The 21,497-nt window shown below is 45.9% G+C and overlaps 1 protein-coding gene across 32 annotated transcripts in view; it reads left to right on the forward strand.

Annotated features, from left to right (window-relative positions):
* The window catches only part of TCF7L2 (transcription factor 7 like 2), a 190,008-nt gene that overhangs the window by 104,846 nt on the left and 63,665 nt on the right, over positions 1 to 21,497 (forward strand). For 13 of the 32 annotated variants that reach the window (XM_072971903.1, XM_072971904.1, XM_072971905.1 and 10 more), the window contains one exon: positions 13,404 to 13,547. The exons of the other annotated variants lie outside the window; for them this stretch is intronic. In XM_072971903.1, the coding sequence (XP_072828004.1) occupies positions 13,404 to 13,547 (144 nt within the window). The remainder of the gene's footprint in view (positions 1 to 13,403; positions 13,548 to 21,497) is intronic. 32 annotated transcript variants of the gene reach the window in all.

A 21,497-nucleotide genomic window follows, 5' to 3' on the forward strand; every position in this document is an offset into this window, starting at 1 on the left:
TGGAACCGTGGAACCTTATAGTATGTGGTCTTCTGTGACTGGTTCCTTTCACTTATCAAAGTCAGGGACTTAGGATGGAAACTTGTCCAGGGTATCCTCCTAGCCTCAGCTTTCTGGAACTCAGTGTCCTTTTGCTTCCTTTGCTACCTGCTTTGCTACAAGAAGCTAGAAGATGAAAATGCCCGAACAGATTTCATGAGTACAGACGAGCGTGCTGGAGTTAGTGGAATGCTTGGTGGGTTAGAGATGGGCCTGGGATGGGATGGATTCCTCCCTTTTAGTGTCCGGTGACTCCAGTGTTGGTGGGGAGAGGCTTAAAGGCTGCCTCCCTGCCTCCCCACCTCCAGGGGGAATTCCTGCTTTGAGGGCACCCTGTGCAGGAGAAGCTTGAGTATCTGTCCTCTGTGATGTTATAACAGACATGGAGATAAGGCACTGATTCCCTTGGTGCTAAGAGGGGCTCCAGGGGCGTTTCAGGGAACCTCTCCTTTTCTCTTCTGTATTCCCCCCCCCCCCCCACCCCGGCCTCCCTGCTTTTCTTCCCTAGTTCAAACGTTGAAGGGAGGAATCTCTTGCCTTTTCTGTTCCGGACGCGGCAGCTGCGAGGAGTGTTATCAGTGTTGGGACTGGGCATGGGACCAAACTTCGCTGTTGCCTGAACTGAAACCAAAGCTGAGCCCGAAACGGCAGGGCTGGTTGTGTGTGAGCTGGCTGGGCAGGCGCGGAGATTTGTCCTCGCCAGCCTAGCACGTTAGGGACCCTGACAGTGGGGATGCCGCATACCCTGTCAGGCAGGTCACATTGGTGTAGGTCCATGGAGGACTCTCGTCCCTCCCAAGATGAGGGGGTTCCCCTGGGTCGGGGGCTGGCCTGTGGCTGTGTAGATGCTGGAGGATGCAGGGCCGTGTGCCCCACCTTCAGCAATGCTCCCCAAGGAGGATGGCTGTTCACACACGTTGCTGTTAATAAATGGGGAAAACGCCTTTCAGATCACCCGCTTGCTTAGAAACTAATTAAATAAAAGGAGCCAGTACACACGTTGTTCATGCTTGGAAGACTGGCGGTGGAATATGAGAAGCTTTTATTTGTGGCGAGAGCAGGTGACTTGGTGAGTTCCCATAGCTTGGTTCTCACCTTGATCTCCCGCTGTCCGTTGTTTCTTGTCTGACTTATGGGAAGAAAAGAAGTAAGCCACAGTGTGCTTCCCTGTGTACATCATGGTGATGATGTGCAGGTTGGCACTGGGTCCGAGAGCTTTCTGATGTCTTAAGCAAAAGACCGAGGTTCTCAAGGTTTCTTAATGAATGTAGGTGTCAAGCGCTGAGTGATGAACTTGGCCCCTGACCTAGAGTAACTACAATATTCACTTCCCTAGGGTGGATGTGGCCACTAGGATGTTGGAAACGGACCGTGTTTCCATAGGCAGGTGGCCTAGTTTGAGATGGAAGAGTGTGACCTGGCAGCATCCTCATGTCCACCTCAGTGGGTCTCTCTGTCTTTCAAGCAGGTGTCTTTCTATTCCAGAACTCTGACAACAGGTGGAGTTCCCAGGCTCCTTTCCTGCTTGGGTCTATAGAGGAAGGACCTGAGTGAATGTCAACCCTGAAAACCTAGGTTTTGCTGGTCATAAAAGCATTTGGATTTAAATGGGTCACAAGATGTTCTGGACTCTTCCCTCCGGAGCTGCCTCCCACTCCCATTTTCATTCTCGCAAGCCTTTCCAACCTGCTGGCCTCGGCGTGAGTCACTTAGCCAGACTGCTGCCCATCCCCGTGGCCTGGACGTCTCCCGGCAGGAGTTGCTAGCGCGGTGTCCGGAAAACAAACCACACCCCAGGGTTGATGGTGCGTCGCGGCATTTCTCTGCTCTGGACGAGAGGCGCCGGGGTCTGGAGATGGGTCTTGGGTTTGGCCCCCCTGCCATCCGGTGCTGCTGTTGCCTCTTGTGCTGGTGGCTGATGAGCTGGCCGTGGCTGGTCAGCCCAGGAATGCGTACCCGTGGCGGTTTACAGGGCGGTTGGCAGGCTGACTAATCCACCAGAGGTCCGCACGGGTGTTGACGCTGCCCCTCTCTGGCTTGAGCACCAAAAACATCTTGGATCTCGCAGATACTCAGACTCACTTGACGCAGAACATTCTGAATTTATGAATTAGACTTGAGCTCCTTTCTTTATTTTGTACTTTAGATTCTTTCATTAAGGAGATCAGAGATAAAAAATATCATTGCTTCTCCAGCTGGCTACTAACAAGACTCCCTCCGCTCTGAAAAGGGCGTGGTTTGGGTTTTCTTGAGTGCCCGGGGTATCCACAGATCAGCAGATTACGAAAGCTCTGTAATTTTAAGGAGACTGGGAACCGTACCCCCTCCACCAGCTTTAGACACATAGCAATCTCGGTGGTACTGGCACTTCGTGCATTTGTAAACGACGCTATTAGGGACACTTACAAGAGCTGTGAGGCACTGTGGGACCTTGGCACATAGTTGAAGGCTGCACACTAGTCACTGGAGGGGGCCTCGTGGGGATGTTTGTATCATCATATTTTTCTGGGTTTCTGAAGCTGCTGTTGGAGGCTGTGGATTAGAGTTGGATGATTTTGTTGTTGCTGCTGGCTGCTGCAGCGATCTGGGTACTTTTTCAAGCTCGGGCCTCTGCCTCGTCCATGTCACAGGGAGATTTTTCAGGCCACTACCTTTAACTCAGTGGTTCTCAGCTGGGTTGGTTTTGCTGCCTGGGAGACCTTTGGGAATGTCTGAATGCATTTTTGTTTGTCACAGTTGGGCAGGGGATGCTACTGTCACCTAGTGGGTAGAGGCCAGGGACGCTGCTGGGGCCACTCCCCACCACAAAGAATTGTCAGAATGTCAGGAGTGCTGGGGTTGAGAAACCCTGCTTTAACCTAAGTGTTTATGGAGCACCCGTTCCTCTTATTCCTGAAACTAAAGAACAGACTAAGGTAAAAGAAAGAATATTTTACTTGAAAAAAAGAAAAGAAAGACAGACTATTTTAAAGTGAATGACACCCCAATTTGCCAATGTACATTTTAAGTTGTCTTTTTTTTTCCCAATTACTTTATGTACTTAAAAACAGTTTAGTGTTTACTAGAGTATTCAAAAAACAACAAAAAAAAACCAAATGGTTAAAACTATACCAACATGGTGATATCAAAGCTAGTAGCTCACATGCTTTCCAAAGCCTGTGATGCAGACAACGGCCCCTGTGAGCTGTGTTTTGTTTGCTGTGGTCCAGCTGTGGGTTTCAAGTTAACCTCTTTAGTTAGAGGAGGTGATGGGAAGTCCTCATGTTTGCATTTCTCGAAATCCCAGTCTTCCACTCACCTAGTAGTCTTTTAAGTGCAAGACCCAAACCAACTCATTTTGCTTCTCCTAGAATACTGAAAGTGTTTTTATTCAAAGGTGTAGCTCCAGATTACCTCCTGGAATTTCACATTTTGCTTTCTGAATCCTGCTCTTAAAAGGAACCATCTATTGACAGTACATTATAAATTTTGTGGCTCCTCCATGACATTTCTGGGGAAGTAAATGAAAGGTGCAAATTAAGAAAAGCAAGTGTTTGTGGCTCCCACTTTAACCTTCCGTTATGTTAAATGGCTTTGTTGAAGAGGGCTGTCATTGCTCTTGAAAACTTGGGAAAATCCACAGCAGGCTGTGCCATTACTTGCCTTCGGGAGCATAGGATGTTTGATGTGAAAATTATATGGCCACATCTAATTGGGTATATTTTCACCCCACCAGCTATCAACTCAAGAGATGTCTCCTCCCCCACCCCTCCTTTTTTAGCTAAATTATTTAACCTGAATTTCATGCTATTATGAATTGCAGTCCAGTAATCCAAAGGCCAGTTTGCAGTGTCTTTTGTTTAGTAGCGTGCCTGTATGACCCAACCGTGTAAATTTCTAGATGTCTGGCAAGAGCTGGATACTAATCTCTCCCTGATTTGGGGAGTGATAAGGCCTATGACGGTGTTCCTCCCCCTGTCCCTCCCTCTGCCACTTTCCTCCATAATTTACACTCCTCCCTGTGCCCTGTGGAAACCTAGCCAGCCAGTGGAAAGAAAACAGAAGCTCTCTGGACCTCTGCTTCCTGTAAAATGGGAATAATAATTCTTATCCTGACCATTTCCCAGAGTTGTGTACTTGTTTCAAATAAATTGTGCTCAGTATTCAAACAGAAAGCAGTTAGAGACAGTGATAGTTAAGGTCACTCAAAACTTCACAAGTTTTAAAAAATTTAGTTTATTCACATACAGTGCAGTTCACCCATTTAAAGTGTACACTTTAATGGTTTTTAGTATGTTTACAGAGTTTTGCAGCCATCACCACAATCAATTTTAGAACATTCATCACCTCCCAAAGAAACTCGGTACCCATTAGCTGTCACTCCCCATTTCCCCCAGCTCCTCCCCCACCCCCTACCTGCTCTCTGTCTCTGTGAATTTGTCTCTTCTAGATGTTTTGTATGTATGAACTCATACAATACATGGTCCTTTGTGAGTGGCTTCTTTCACTTAGCATAGTGTTTTCAAGATTGATCCATGTCGTGGTATCTGTCAGTATTTCATTACTTTCTTATAGCCAAATAATATTCCATTGTATGAATAGATCACATTTTATTGATCCATTCGTCAGCTGATGGTTAACTTCAGAACTTAAAAAACATTAACCTGGACTATATTTGTTTTAACTTTCGAAATGATTTCTTTTTTTAAAATTGAAAGTTGAGTGCTCTTCTGATAAATGCTGTTATGAGACAGAGATTTCCAAGAGTTGTCTCTGTATTCGAAGAAGTACTTACCTCAACAGACTATACTTGGACCCAAACATCGGATGAAGATGACTTCAGAGTTCGAAGTCTCCCCGAAGCCCTGAAGGCTTTTAATCTATGAAATAGTAACTGTTGCTAGTGAGTTTTTCTGCAGGTTGACTCAGGATTAAGACCTTATCTCCAGTGACTCAAGCCTGTCCCTGACAGACACTATCTCCTTTTTCTTCATTTTCTCCTCAGGTGGTAATCACTCAGGTGACATCCACAAAAGATTGCTATCAGTAGAGGTGACTTCCAGCCTGGGGAGTCTTTTTGTTTTGTATTTGGTTTGCTTGTTTGTTACTGCTTTGCTTGTTGGTTTTGCCTGTTGCAAATATTAGGAGGCCCAGGTATGTTTACGTTCCAGAGATAGGAAAACGCACCTTGTCTGGATTGGCTGCGCTGGCTCTGTCCCCTGGCTGATTTGATGTGGCCGAAGGCAGAATGTCTCTGTTCAGGGTAGACCAGCCTGGGTCAGCTGCTTTGTAATCAGTTCTGATCACTACCCACCAGGACAGTTTTTAGTGTCCCTTAAGTACTTTGAGGAGAAACTTTTCAGGGAAAACATGATTTTTTTTTTTCACTTGGCTGCTCCTGTGAGACATAAGATGAGTTTCACTGCAAGAAGCAGGGAGACCTTAATAGTCTTTAAGAGAACTCTGAAAACCAAGTGTTCTCTCATAGCCACCTCAGTGAGTTATCACTCTGGGCTCAACTACGCTTTAGCCAGTGGCCCGTCCATTTAGTGGGGAGGAGAAACGGGAGCGAGATGGGACTGGCTCCTCTAGCTCATGCTTGGTTGTGCTCTTGCTTTTCCACAAACACGCACAATTTAGGATTTTTTTTTCCCTCTAGGTTCTTTTTATAACTTGATTTTTCACTAATAAAGATGTAAATATTGGGGGTAAAAAGACAGCCAATGGGGCACAGGGGATAATTTATCTCAGACCCCTTATCCCTAATTCTCTGACTCCAACTCCCCCTTTCAAGCTGAGGAGCCCCAAATACCATAGTCCAGAGAGCCTTCATCACCCCAGTCCAGGCAGGACCCATTATGGTTGCCCCAGGCATGTGCTCAGCGACAACAGTGGTGGTTGCCCAAGTCATGTGGGTGACAATACTGTGATTCTTTCTGAGGGTGACCAGCTAGGGGCAAGGGTCATTTTGGAACCAGGATTGTTAGTGAACGGTGCTGGCAAGCCTCTCCCCAAATTCTCACATACCCTCCGATTCTGAATGAAGTGGCATCCAGGTTGGTCCTACCTGTGGGAGTCCATTGTTTTTGAATATTTACATCCTTATATGTTTCTGGTATGATTTCCCCATTCATAATGTTTGGGGAGAACTTTATTTTTTTTTAAATTACTTCAACTGGATAAGTTTTTATGCCATTAGTATAGTGCATTTCAACCAAAATGGTTTGTTTTCATAAACACCGCGAAGGTTTAAATAACATTTTCCTGTAAATTAACCATAATTTTCACAGCTATTCAGTTACTGCACCATGAAGACCCTCTGGAGTTTGATGCTGTCAGGAAACATGTTAGCAGAAAATAGTATGTTATTATCTAATGCTAATAATTGGTTAGTAGAAATGAGAGAAGACATTTAATTGGGGCCCCTGTGGCGAACAAGATGTGAATTAGAAAAACATTTCCAGGAGAAATTCCAGGGTTGGTCTAGAAACCTGTTATTTGCATTTTAAAACGTTCCAGCCCCAGTGATAGGGGAGGGGGAGGGTGCTGTTGATCCCCTTTCTTTTTCAGAGCAAAGCACTCTTAATTTCCTGACCCCCAGGCACACCCAGTCCCTGTGTTGTCTTTGCAACCTCTCAACTCCATTTTGGGGTGTTTTTCTTTACCTTTTTGTAGGAGATGTATTGATTTTCAGAGAGGGGATTACCAAGTACACATTGCCCATCCCAGACTCCCCTTCGTGTGCAGAGCTGTTCATGGTCCCCAGTGACCTAATATGGACCCACATTCCTTCCCAGAGGCTTGGCTGGGAGAAGGAACTAACTACCCTTTAGCAGAAATCTCGTTAAAAGCACAGTGTCACACTTACTTCATTAACTGGGTTCACAAAGCTTTTTGCAGCCTGCGGTTTTTTGGACCTGAGTGAGCTTCTGCCTCCAATTCTTTCACAGTGATCTCTATCTGCACGTGTGAATCAGGTCCTGTTCTCTCCGAGTGACTGATGAACATGGTTTTTCATGAGCTCGCTGGCATTTTGCTTGTCTGGAGAGATTACACTATTAACCTCTTGGTTCCATATGCAAATAATGGAGATGGAGGTTGTAGGGAGAAGCTTCACTTTTCTACCTGGTGAGGTCACTGCAGAACCTCATCACTGAGGAAACAGACGGGAAAGATGCACTGGTGCTTTGCTGGTTTACGGGTGTCCAAGGAATTAGCTTGGCCGGAGAAAGAACTTCATTTAGTGTTCCAGCGATGTCTGTTAGAACTTCATTCATTTTTTGCATGCGTTGGTTAATTTCCCAATATTAAGGCTGGCCGTTTCATCTTATTACCTTTCATCCCAGGAAAGCCTTGACCTTCACTTAAAGGGCTAATTTAGTGTTGATATCAGCTAAGAATTAAAAAGATCTCCTTTATTCAAAATTACTCAAGTAACTTTTTTTTTTCTTTATCCCAAACTTAAAAAAAACTATTTTGTTACTTATTTTTCCTTCATTGTTTATACCACAATGAAACGAAGTATGTTTTATTTCCATCAAATTTTTAGTAGTTTTCCCCTCAGCAGACAAAACAAGTTGGCCAGATATTCTTTTTAATTTTAAAATTATTTTTATTTTTTAATTGAAGTGCAGTCAGTTACAATGTGTCACTTTCTGATGTACGGCAAGTCTCCGTCATGCATATACATACATATATTTGTTGCCAAATTTTCTTTGAACCAATAAGGACCTTTTGAAATGGTGCTACAAATTTCCATTCATCATAACTTGCTCCTAAAATAGTTTTCCTTGGCCATATAGTTATTTTATCTGGTAAAGGAAAGCTTTTTCTCCTTATATGTAACTTTCTTCAGTAAATATCGCCTCTCATTATACAATGGCCATATCCAGAAATCCAGGCACACTGAATTTGTACTTCAGAGTGATTGGAGCACTTACTGCATCCTCCTCCTCTGTGTTCTGCCAGCCTTGCAGAATTGGAGCATGGTGGAGGTGAGCAGGGCCCTTACAAGTCATTCAGCAGCTGGCACCTTCATGTGACTTGACAGACTGAGCCCCAGAAGTACAGGGTACACAGCGAGGTAGTGGGAAGTGGCAGTGACAGTGAAGCTCTGCATCTGTCTCTCTGCTGAGGTTAAGAGGTGAACTGTGCTCTGTAAAGTGCCATGTAAGGATGGGCTTAACACCGGCTCCTTTTGTGTTCATTCTGTTTTGCCTTCTGTTGGGATCCTGGTCTCTTTCTCACTAAGATGAGGTCCTTGAGGGCCAAGGCAGACTTCGTTTCTACATCCCTTGAGTGTAGGGGTGGTGATTACATTTCACCCCATGCCAGCTGTGAGCAGGGTGGCTCAGTGATACTGATGTGGGTGAGGGGAGAGGGAGCTGCCGTGTGTGAGCCGGGCACTTGCCATTCCTGACTGCTGGCCATGTCCGTGATGGTATCCTATTTTGGGGAAAAGCTAGGCTTGCCTTTAATGGCAAAAATGGTAGCTTGCCTGGAACCCTGATTACAGGGTTTTTTTTTGCATCGGTGTTGTTTGGCAAGATCTTTCGAACGTAGTTAATTCCTACCAAAGTTACCTTACCTTCAGAGGTGACAGCTGATGGAGCTTAAAGCTAGATCAGCATGGCCTGTGAAGATCCGAACTCTCTTTCCAAGGTTATACGTGTGTACGTGGCTCCAGTTGGTTGGATGGATGGATGGTGCTGTTGCTTATTAGTTTGTGGTATCTTTGTACACGCATATGCATGTATATGTGAGTAAATGATAAAGAGATAAGGGGATTTTACCCTTTTACCAATTTTTTAAAAAATTGTCATTTTACTAGTTTGCTTCTTTAGCAGAGTGCCTCTTGTCCACGTCCTTCTCTCAGATGGATTTCTTCTTCCTCTAAAGATGCTGCAGTTTCAAAATAAAACTCTTCCATGTTGTGCATAGAGCCCTGATCTCCTAGTTTTAAAAATCTGGTTTTTGGTTTGTTCCTTTCTAGCTGTGTAGTCCTAGGTAGGTCCTTTTACGCCTGGGCTTAGGGATTTAAAAAAAAAATCATGAAGAATTCAACTGCATGATTTCTAAGGCCCATTCCATTTCACAATTTTGATTTCTTTGAGAGATCCACAAATAATCCTTTCCCTCTTGCTTGGGGCAGAAAACATGTGAAAAACAGAACCCAAATATATTAGTCAGGGATCTCCAGAGAAGCAGAATCAATAGGAGAGAGAGAGAGATTTATTATAAGGAATTAATTGGCTTATGCGATTATGAAGACCAACAAGTCCCCAGGTCTGCAAACTGGAGACCCAGGAGAGTTTATGATGTAGTTCTAGTCTGAGTCCAGAGGCCTGAGAATCAAGGGGGCTAATGGTGTAGTTCAAGTCCAAAGGCAGGAGAAATACCAATGCCTCAGCCCGAAGGCAGTCAGGCAGGAGGAGTTCCCCTTTATTTGGGGAAGGATCAACCTTTTTGTTCCATTCAGGCCTTCAACTGATTGGATGAGGCCCACCCACTTTAGGGAGGGCAATCAGTTTTATTCACTCTACAATTTCAGCTCATCTAGAAACACAGGAACATTCAGAATAATGTTTGGGCAAATGTCTGGGCACCCCATGGCCCAGTCAAGTTGACACGTGAATTTAACTGTCACACCAAACTTTATTGAAATCAAATTTAGAGCTTTTGCCTTTTTCCTCCTGTCTAAAATGTGGGTACAGAATTCTCCCAACAGCTGAGAGCTGTTGGTCAAATTTGGTGTGAAAAACATATTTCATTCACAATCTTTATTTCTGGAGGCTTTAGTATTTTTAGGGGTTTTTGGCTTTTAAATGCTTTGAAGTTCTTTCTTGTATCTTTTCTTTAGTGTGTATTTTTCTTGGCAGACCTGTTTGTACTTTCTGGCTCATTGGTATCCATTCTGTTGCATTAATATTTGAATACTGCCCAGCCACCTGTTGAAGGTGGCCAGAAGTTCATAAAGCAATAAAACAGTAGAATATACAAATATTGCTACAACTTTTTAGCGGTACATCTTGATTCTGTTCCACGTGGCCACGTCCAGAACTGGTCAGCACATCATGCCATCAGGTGCCAAGCCATCAGTGAAAGTGAAACCTGCCACCTGCTCTGTCTGCCTTCTTTCCTGACGAGCCGCAGCCTCAACTTCACCTTCCCCAGAAGAAACGCACCTCTAGAGATGCTGTCCTAAATAGGCAATGCTCCTGGAGAAAGCTGGGAGGCAGGTTTAATGCCGTTAAGTATTTGTGGTCCCTACTTTCTGGAGACCACATCTGAAAGTCAGTGAGTGTAGTCCATGGCTTCAGAGGCACCAGAGGAAAAGGAGGGCCGCATGGAATTTCAGCAGCAGGCAATTCCAGCAGGCATTTCTAACAAGGTCCCCTCCCCCTGTCCCAGAGGCTGGCCACAAGCCACATTCATTCTTACTTCAAAAAGTACCAGACACCTACTCTGATATATTGCCTTGTAACAACCCCCTCATCATACCAGGAACATGAAACTCACGAGGACTTCATTTACTTTTCCTGGAGTGTCTCCAGTTTTTTCCACGTTACTGCTTGGTTCGTGGATGGGCAATTATTGAGGTCAGTCTGACTAAGGGAACTAGACTGCTCCGGTCAGAATGCCCCTCTTTCTCCCCAAACCCCGCCCAAACTGGCCTGAGCAAATGGGTATTGACCCATAACTGAAAAGATTATGGGATGCATCAGGCATGGCTGGATCCAGGGGCCCATATACCAGGACATCATTTCCCTCTAGCTCTTGGCTCTGCTTTCCTGCAGGTTGACTTCATTGCATGGAGGCAGGTTCAAGTCTAGAGAGACCTTATCTTCCCCCACAATTCTGAATCAGTGGCAGTGATAAGGGGATATAATGTGCTGTGTGCATTTAGGCTGAGTAAACTTGCTCATCCCTGGAGCTGAGGGTGGGTCTACTCTACCTAAACTATGTGGCTTAAATAATTCAGGGTACTGCTACCATGAAAAGCACGAATGGATGCTGAACGGAGAACTCAGCGGATGTCTGCTTCCTAATCTTCAGGATTTGCTGAGGTTTTGGTATTCGTTAGAGGGAGACTCAACTAGAATTCTTCTGTGGTAAAAAAATAATTTGGTATTTGTACACACATTTGGATCTGTTTATAAGACATCTTATACCCCCCAAAATTGAAGTGGCTTCTAAGACTTTGTATTATGTAAAAAGATTAGAAATGAATAACTAAGGAAATCAAAATAAAGAGCAAAGCAGGGTAGACCTATATAAGATGAGATGTGGGTAAGGTTATTCTCACAAATTTCAAAGCCGGTAGATCCTCTAAGATTGATAGAAGTGACCTGCAGATTTGGCTCTGAGGTTCCCAGGAATGGAAGAATATCTGGATCCTAGATAGAGGTGTGTGTATGTGTGTGTGTGTGTACACGCACGCTTAACATTTCCTCCTGGGCTCAGGCCCTGGTGGGAGTACAGGCCCAAAGGAAAGGCTATAGGAAGGTAATAAAGATAATGTGCAAATTTTTTTAATTAAAAAAAGGTAATTTGGTCAGTGGTAATGTTAGATAAAATTCCTTTTGCAGATTCCTGGGGCACTTGTCCTCGGGACCCTCACCTCTTTGCTCTCAGCATTGTGTTAAAAAACAAAGCAAGTAGACAAGGATTTAAACCCCCATATTGCTGGGTTCCTTCCAGGAACAATCAGAGGGTTAAACCCCGTCCCCTTTGGTAGGAGGCAGTAAGGTGAGTCACCGCTGTGACAAGGCAGAAAAGGATGACCTTGGTTGTTAAGCTGGGCTAATCTCGAAAATGGACTCATGCTCACACAGTGACTCATGTCCCTGTTTACAAACGCGTGCTGTGGAGAGATGCAGAGTGGGAGGCTCTGCTTCCCGGATGGAGACCAGGGACCTCCAGGGATGGGCATCCAGTGCTTCCTCTGCGGCTTGAGCTGCCCTTCCTGGGGGCAGACCTTGTGGCTTCCAGCCGTACTGGCTTTCAGAGTCCAGACCCAGGGACATCTGTAGCTGGCGAGGGCCCCGGAGCAGCACCAGTGTGCAGGCTGTGTGGCCCCTTCTCATCTTGGGAGTTCACACGGCTTCTGGCTGGTTTTCATCCACCTGGATAAACCCTTCATGGGAGGACCAGGTTATGTGGGGACCATGTCCGTTGTTCTGGAAATGTGGAATTGTGCTGTCCTATGGATTTGTCCATTGTTTCCGTTGATTTTCTAACTCTCAGAGTCTTCAGAAGCCACTGTGCTCGTTCTGCCACTTAGTGACCATCAGAATGTAAAATACTGGATATTGTGCTCAAGCTCACATTCTTAATCCCGAATTCTGCTCTTCAGGGTTAAGAAGGGTGAACAGTTTATTGATGGGGTTTTCCTTTACATACAACTCTTTAAAAACTAGGGTGGAGAAGACATATCTTTTACAATGAACACAAAAGGGATAGATCTTTTCTTTTTTTAATGACAATTAGAATATTTCCTCGTGAAATAGCCCCTCTTGGACCTCAGGTTGCTCTTTACACCCCCTAAATCCTCTACTCCATTTATAGAGTGAGAGTCAACATCTGGCAGGCAGACACATCTGCACAGCAGTACCATGAGTCCACTGAGACCTGGTCCAGATTCCCCCTCTGCCATTGACTAGCTGTGTGACCTTGGGCATGCTCCTTAACGTCTCTGAGTCAATTTCCTCCTCTGTAAAATGAGCACGACAATTTTGTGGTTGTGAGGAATAGCAGAATAACATGCACACTCCTGTCCAGAACCCCAAACCGAGCAGGCAGGCAGGGAGCTGAAGCAGCGGTCATGGTAGGGGCTCTGGCTGGGTTGAAATGCAGTCCAGCGCATACAGTCTTCCAAGTCTTCCAGAAATGAGTGTAGTGCTGCTTCTCTCAAAAAGATTGCAGTCTGGCTGAGAGGAAGGGATTAAGACAGATCCCAGGGTTGGGTGGAACCATATGTAGTTGCATTTCGTAGGGCAGAAATTGTAGCACTGTCACATGGTTTGAACTAATAGAAGATTCAGTAAGGTAAGTGGACAGAGAGAGAAGGTGCTACCCAGAGGGCTTCTCAGAGGAAGGAGTGGCGTGTCCACGGAGGGAATGCTGGGCAGGGGTGGGGACAGCGGGAAGGGATGCATCCGAGAGGCTGCCCAGAGGAGGCAGTGTTGAAGATGTCGCTGTGGGGCCCCAATCTGGACGGCAGGGAGGTGGACAAGTTCTGGGTTCTGTCTGGGGACCATGATCCTCCCCGCTTGGAGTTTGTGGAGGAGCGTGGGTTAGGGCAGAAGGTCAGGCGGGGGGCCATGAATGCTGGCTGCGTCCCCCTCCCTCCCTCGCCTCACTCTGTTCCCCTTTCTTCCTGGCAGCAGTGCCCCCTCCCTTGCTGCACTCAGGGACATGACTGTCAGCACTTCTACCCCCCCTCAGACTTCACTGTCAGCACTCAAGTCTTCAGGGACATGAAAAGGAGCCACTCCTTACAAAAGGTTGGGGAGCCCTGGTGTTTGGAGGTAGGTCTCGGAGCATAATGACGGTATGGATGAGTGAGCTCTGAACTGAAACCACCCGTCCAAAGTTTACCTCCTGCTAGGGCAGGGCCCACCCGCCGTGGTCCCCAGGTCCCGTCAGGTCGCTGGCTGTCACATCGGGTGCCATGATGTCTGGGTAGACAGACCACGGACGGGTTTATCATAGCCATAAAAATGCCAGTTTACAAGGAGAGGGTGGAGGGTGGTGCTCCCGTGAACCCAAGGCGCCTGGCTCCCAGTTAAAGCCACATGTTCCCGTGTCATGCGTGGCTTCCGTGAGAATGATGAACAGCACGTTTTATCCCATTAAACTTGACCGCCAAGGACATCATTTCCTGGGACTCGTCATAGCTTGCGGTGGAAGAGAAGTTATCTGAACTTTGCCTTTGTTATTCGTTCTTTATAACTTACAGATTTTTCTTTAAGAATTCAAGGTGCTGGGCACCGCTCACCCTTCTGGGGTGATCCCTTCCCGAGGCAGCCGCCAGCGGCCTTTCTCGCAGATGTCGCTCTCCAAGGACAGGAAGCATTGTTAATTTCCTTTAAATAATTCAATACGGTGTCAATACCCCGCACTGCTCCATGCTTGGGAGTGACAGTTCTCTTCAAATTAGTAGTCCCAGAGAATAAAGAGCATTTAGAACATGCTTTCATGTTCAGAAAAGCAGAAGTCAATGCAGATACAAAATTGTAAAGCAACTCTTTAGACTTAAACAGCAAATAATTTAGTACTAATACTAGCTTCTTAAATTTTTTTTTAGAAGAAAAGTGATTATTTAAGAGCCAGTTAGTAAAGCCTCCGCCTTTGAAAAATATGACTGTTTACCTACTACGTGCCGGGTGCCATGCTGCGTATTAGGGCTACAGGGACAGAAAACAGCAGAGGCCTAGAGGGATCTGTAATGTGTATCTGCGTCTTGACTTTGGAGAGAGAAAAGACCGGCGAAATCATCTTTAAGAGCTTATTCTAATTTAAAAAGTAGTAAATAGCCCTTCAAGAGAGCTAGAGACACATAAACAAACAGAAGAAAATGTAAACACTCACATTCTTTGTTTTACCTATTTGTAATCTCTTCATGTTTGGATGTATTTCTTTCTGATCATTCCTGTGTCTAAAGCTGAAAATGTTTCATATGATTGGCATTGTGCCTTACAGCATTCTGAGTTTTCTTTTTACTTGGCTGTTTCTGTACGCAGTAATGTGTCTTAGTTCTGGTTAGCAACTTCACGTATGGGTGTCTTGTGGAAATCTTCCTGTCTGACCTTTCCCCTCTGGCCAGATGTGAAAAAAACTGAGGCTGTTTCTGGGGTCTTTGGAACCCCTCCAACTTCTCTGGTGGTGTCTGTGCCTTGAGTACCTGGGGCCAGAATATGTGTACGGCCCATGTCTTTGGCCTGAGTCTGACAGAGCAGGGAGACTCTGCTCTGTGCAGCAGCCCTGGCCCGATGGAGGCCTTTTCTCAGCAGCCCCTCCTTGGTCTGGCTTTTAATGAGCATCACTGTTCATTCTGTCTGTGGATGATAAGGCCATCCCGAACAGAGCTATTCCTCCACCAGGGCCTGGCAAGTGGTAACTCATTAATCTTTGGTCGGAATTACAAGGTAGATAAAGGAGAACCAGGCACCCATTTTGAGTTGAGGAAAATGAAACAGAAAGACTGGATTTCTTCCTTCTAACTTGAGATCCACTGGCGCCGATTCGATCCCCGGCGCCAGGGACTGAGCTCGTTTCTCAGCTTTGCCCTTGGGACAGGGACGCATCTCTTGGGGGATGTGCCAATACGCCCAGCTTCCAGAACTGGGTCTGCATCCCTCAACTGTGAATAGACCAGACACACAGACACCACTCAGGGGCTGTGTGATCTTGGGCGAGTTACCCAACTACTCTGTGCCATAGTTTTTCCATCAGTGAAGGGGGATCACACATGGGCTGTTATAAGCATCAGTTAAGTTGAGGCATGTAAAGCGGGGGCTTGGCTGGAGAAGCTGGTGTGCTAGGTCTGGCGCAGATGCCTGGCAGGATTCTTGGTGAGTCGCCTGCTGAGAGTGTGTCCATGTGATGGGTCAGCCACTGCTGGGGTAGCTCAGCCGTGCTGCACGCGGTCCATGCACAGCTGGGGTGTGCTCGAGGTGGCTCTGGGTAGTGTGGTGGAAACCACATTCAATGGGATTCAGAGTTAGGTTTGAGTCCAGTGTTCTCTCACCTCTGCTGGCAAGGTGCTTCATCCCTCTGTGATGCAATCCCTGTGTCTGTAAAAGGGGATGGTAGGGGAATCCCTGCCCAGCCTGCTTCACTGGGCACCTACGAGGATCCCTTGAACTACTGATCAAAGTGACTTTGAACACAGCACTTTCTACGGTCCAGGCACTTCTGTAAGTGATTTTGTATATTAACTCTTCAAAACCTGACAACAACCCTGAGGGGTAGGTGCTGTGATTATTGCCATTTTGCACATGAGCTACAGAGAGGTTAAGCAACTTGCTTAAGATCACACAGCAAAGGGGCAGAGCTATAAACTGCTGTTAATGAAAGACTGTGGCAATAGCCCATGGTTTGCAGCCTTCCACACCAACCGTCTTCCACTTGCTGAAGGAGAATGGGTTAGGTCCTGTTCAACACCCACCCATCTCAGGAGCCGGGAGGAGACTTCTGATTTGCGATATCCAAAGTCCAGTTTTTGCTTTACAAGTGTCACATCCAGGATACTTTCTACTCCATCTGCACTTAACCTTCCTTGTCCCTTCTCTCTCTTCCCTTGGAATTTGGCTTGATTTTAACCCTTCAGTTCTCTCCTTGAGGGGAATTAAGGTTGGTAGACCAGTTGAGTAAATATGACTAAGAAAGTCAATATCCACCCGGGCAGGCATGAGTCACTCCTTTCTAGTTAGCTATTCATGTGCATTTAAAGCTCCCCACACAGAGTCATTACATTGGGGCTATTACCAGGTTTAATAGTGACAATAATAGGGTGTGACCCATGGCATAAATGCATTCAGATAAGAAAGAAAGTGTTTTTTCCTGTAATTGCTTAGTCAATACCATTTTCACAGAAATGCTTGCAAACAAACTTTAAAAAAGTTCTTTGTTCAAATCCTTCCCTTATTCCTTGCTTCCTTCCTCTTGAAGGGCTTCTCCGAACTTTTCCTGATCAGTGGCTGGCGGTTAAGCAAGATGGTGCCCTCTGTCCCTGTTGGTGTTTTGGTTGATCTACCTTTTTTGTTAGTTTTGAGCCTAATTTTATTTCATTTTTAGGGATATATGAGTGAGTGAGTGTGTGTGTGTAATTCAGGAAGGGGGCACATCATTGATGGTATTTGCTTATTAGCGCATTTAAGCCAAAAAAAAAAAGAGAGAGAGAGACTTCTAAATTTGCAAAGCTAGTCACATAGACAGGGAGTTAACCATTTTGGAGAGAGGAAATGAAACTTTTCTTAGGTTTAATAGACCACATCCTATAAATCTGTGGCTTATTGTATGTCTGATTTCTAAAAAGCGTGGCATCACAGCCGAAATTTTATTTTTGCATGTTAGTCATTGAAACAAATGCAGATATTGCTTCATTTCCTTGGTACTGTGTTTTTCAAAATGTTACGTATGGAAAATCTGGATTTACACAAAAAAGTACATTAGAAGGGGGAAGTCTTGGCTTTATAAATCTCTGCCTTACAACCAACAGAATGCTTTGGATTACCAAGCATTCTGTTAATCTAAAATGTTGAATTCGTCCTCTCACTCCTGACTACGTAGAGAAACAAGATGAGAAAACAGTAAGAATGTTCCTCAAAGGCAAAGGTAGTATTTTGACACACTTCCCTCCAGTCTTTTAAAGGTGGGCTCCTATCCCATAGGTCATTATTTTCTGGTGTTTCACATCTCTTGTGATAGAAGCACTTTCCTGTGTATGCTGTGAAGACTCTCGGTAAAGCTTCAAGCTATTGTCCTTTCCAGAAGTGGGTATCCTTCAAATATGCTTAGTCATGGCCCTAAGTGCAAACGCACCGCTTCCAAAGTTCCACTGTTACAGTCTAGTTGCATGTCGTGTGGGAGAGGGTGTGAGTTGAAAATAATGGAGGCAGAATGACTTTGGACACTGCATAATGTCCCATGAGGTATATGACCCATGGCTTAGCATGCCCAGCTCTGGATCATTCTGTGCAAGTGATTCAGCAAATTCACCCCCCCTCCCAAATTCACTCTCAGTGGGGGAATGGCTGGTGGGACCACCCACCCTATTTTATTTCTTCTTTCTCTCTTTGCAGTGCTTCTTTGTTGAAATCTTCTAGGTTAAACAAGTGTGTGAATTTCCTCTGCCCATTCACCGCTCCGGGTCTAGATGGACCCGGCACTGCCTGACTTGGAATTTCAGACACCCCAGGGAAACCCCATTCCCAGTGTCTTGTGAACTTGGGGAAGTTGCCCTGCTACTTAGCAGAGCCCCCTATGGGATTGACACAGCTTGGACATAACTTGCACAGGACACAACTCCCACCGGGGACACAGGTCCAGAGAGAGAGAGGTTTATTCTGGGCCCGATTTCCCATGTTGGCCATTCCTTGGATGGAAGGCTGTGAGCACTGTTCTGTTAACGTCTTGCATGTTTCTCCACCCCGTGAGGCTGGTGTAATACAGGGCAGGAAGCCCAGGCAGGGTGCAGGGACGTCCTCTAAGGACCCTCTTGCTGTGGGAGGTGGCGGTGTTCTCCCGCCCCGCGTCCAGGCTCTGGGGCTGCCTGACACCCGCCGGGACGCCACGGGCTGTAACGTGGCCCTTATCTCTGCGGCTGCCTCCCTTTTCTCCATTCTTTGTGAGTCACATGTTTTCGTTGCAAATCGTGTGACAGAGGTCATTAATAGAGGCGACTTGGGCCCTCCATGCGTGACATCTCGTCATCCACACAGTTTATTGCTTTGGATCCTCCCCTTTTGTAATTCTTCGAGGTGACAGATCAGTTTTTAATGGGCTACACTGTGTCAGGGGAGAGTCTGAATTAACCTTAAGCCTTTTTACACTTTGTAGGGCCCCTCAAATCATGACACATGGTCAGTATTTGAAGAGGGGAGTGGATGCTTTTTCACTAATGGTTTAAAAAAAATTCCCCCAGTTTTATTGAGATATAATTGACATACAGCACTGTGTTAATTTAAGGTGTACTGCATAATATATATATATATATTTTTTAAATTTAAATATAGTTGATTTACAATGTGTTTCTGGTGTACGGCATAGTAATTCAGTTATACATTTATATATATGTGTGTGTATATATATATACATATATATATGTAATCTTTTTCATATTCTTTTTCCTTGTGGGTTATTACAGGCTATTGAATATATTTCCCTGTGCTATACGGTAGGACCTTGTTGTTTGTCTGTTTTGTATATAATAGTTTGTTATCTGCTATTTCCAAACTCCTAATTTATCCCTCCCTACCGCTTTTCCCTTTGGTAACCGTAAGTTTGTTTTCAATGCCTGTGAGTCTGTTTCTGTTTTGAAAATAAGTTCATTTGTGTCATTTTTGTAGGTTTTGACATTATCTGTCTATCTGTCGCTGTGTTGTGACATCCTTGTTTCTCAGAGTGCTTTCCTATTATCAGTCCCTTTAATGATGTCAGTAAGTAGATGTTTGGGAACAGAGAGGGGCCACGTTTCAGCCCAGTCTCTGAAACTTAATTTACTCATTTGTATGAGGGGCAGCCGCTGTCAGGTGAGCAAAGTGGCAGCTCTGTTTTCATCCTTCTTTGTCAGGCCGGTTCTAGGCACCTTATTTGAAAGGTATTTATTGCATCAACTGCTGCTAGTTTAGCAAGAGATGAGATTCTAGGAGCTATGTCATCTTTTATCCTTTATTCCACACTTCTCCAGCGTTCTCCATCACACCTCTGAAAGTTCAAGCTTGATTTGCATTTTTAGAATGTAGTAGTGAAAAGCCCATTTGTTTTGGTTTCGTTCGGTTTGAGGAGCTCAGCAGTAGAAGCGGACTCGTCTTCCCTGAGGTTCAAGTTTTGACCACCCTTTCCGTGGGCTGTCCTTTGCCTAATCAGTGGCTGGCCTGCTCTGCTCGAGCTGGAAATGAAGAAGCAGGTGGCCTTTGCACAGCCACGGCGTTTTTGCCCCTTGGTTAACAACTTCCTGGGCTGTGTGTGCTTGTCCCTGCGTCCGGACGTCCCCCGGGCCCCACCACCCAGAGTGTGTTCACACCGCGCAGCCGCATTTTCCTCTGGGAAGGTCTAAATAACAGGCCTGTTTGTGCTCAGAGTGAAAGTTTCTGTTTTGGAAAAGCCAGTTTCTTCCGACAAGGGAGGGTGGGAACAAAGAAGGAACTGAAGACACCAGAGAAAGAAGTGAGAGTCAGGGGAGGTGGGAAGGCATTGGGGTGACTGGGGGGCACACGGCTGCCCTGCTCGGTTTATTTCCCACCCCGACCCGTCACTAGGTCTGCCAGGCTTTGCCTGAGCCCCCGCGTCGCAGCCCCGTGCCCTGGCGGGGGCCTCTTGCCGCTTAGGAAAACAGAGCTGGCAGGAGGTGATGTTGGGTGAACATGATCTATGGGGCTGGGGTCGGAGGGAGCAGGGAAGCCCTCAATCACTGTGTGCTCCGCCTGGCTCCTGCCCACTGGGCTTCTGGCAGGCCTGGTGGTTCACCAGGAGCCAGTGTGACAGGCGAGAGGTCCTCTCCTCCCTGGGAGCCCAGAAGCCCTTCCACCAGAAAGCAGAAGACACACGTGTTAGTTGTCCGGAGGGAGATCCAGTATTGTTCACAAGTCTGTCTCTTGGACAGTTTTCTTTCCTTTTGCCACTTTTACCAGAATGCATGAGAAAGATGGGTGGAGGCCGGAGGGAGGGGGAAGATTTCTTAATGGTTCTTTTTTACTAGCTTCAGAAACCTGGGCAGTTCCTGAAGGGAGGGTGGGGCTTTTCTCTGCCCCTTCCTCTGTAGCTGGTAGGGCAGGGACAGCAGTGTTGCGTGGACTCCTAGCTCTCCTGATGTAGGGATAGCTTTGCTTCTAAAAGGAACTGGATATTTGTTTCTCCTTGGCCCTGTCCCACTGGGGACAGCAGCATGTGCTCAAACCAGGTTCCTGTGTGGACCTCCCTCCCTGCAGTCTTGCCTGCTTAGGTCATCTGCAGCTGTCTTTTTCAGATTTTCACTTACTCCATATACTTCTATGTCCCTGATTTTAGTTCTGAGGAGCAGGTTTCTTCTGAGATGTGAGATTGAAAAAAATTGTATTTTAAAATATGATCTACAGCGAAGTTGACTTTTTCTTTGGGTCTCGAGTTCTGTCAATTTCAGCATAAATTTGTATCATCACCGCCGCAGTCAGGATACAGAACACCGCCATCGCCGTCTGCACACGCTCCCTCTATGGTCACGGGGGTTGTGGGGTTTATTTTTTCTTGTTTTTACTGTTTGAAAGGTAGCATTGACCTGCTTCATCTCTTTCACTCAGAGGCTAATTTTTCATCGTCGATTCTAAGTCTCTGCTCTGCCTTCTCCAGCCAAAGAGATGTCACCATAGTGCCTTGCTTTGCAGCCTGTTAGTTACTGACACATGTTGGTAGGACTTTCTGTCTTTTGTTCTGGCTTTTCTTGCCCACACACCTAGTACACTTTGGGCCACTTTGTGGATGTAGGAGAACTCGAGCTAATTCTGGCAGTGGCCAAAGAAAACTATGATTATCGAGGGAAGTATGTTACACGCAGCTTTGTGAAAGGGAACAACTTCTGGAGTCTTCTGCTTTGAATTATCAACATTATTCTTCCCCAGATGTCAGGACAGATGATCAAGATTGGGGCATAAGGGGTAGCATGAAGATGTGCATCATCTGTAGGTTTGTTGACCCAGCGTTGTTCTCCCAGACCGTCCTCACTTGTGCCACTACTTAGGTGAAACCGGGAATCGAGAGCATCGAGGTGCTGCTCGGTT

The sequence above is a fragment of the Vicugna pacos genome, chromosome 11 (assembly GCF_048564905.1).
Source record: "Vicugna pacos chromosome 11, VicPac4, whole genome shotgun sequence".
Taxonomy (NCBI): Eukaryota; Metazoa; Chordata; class Mammalia; order Artiodactyla; family Camelidae; genus Vicugna; species Vicugna pacos.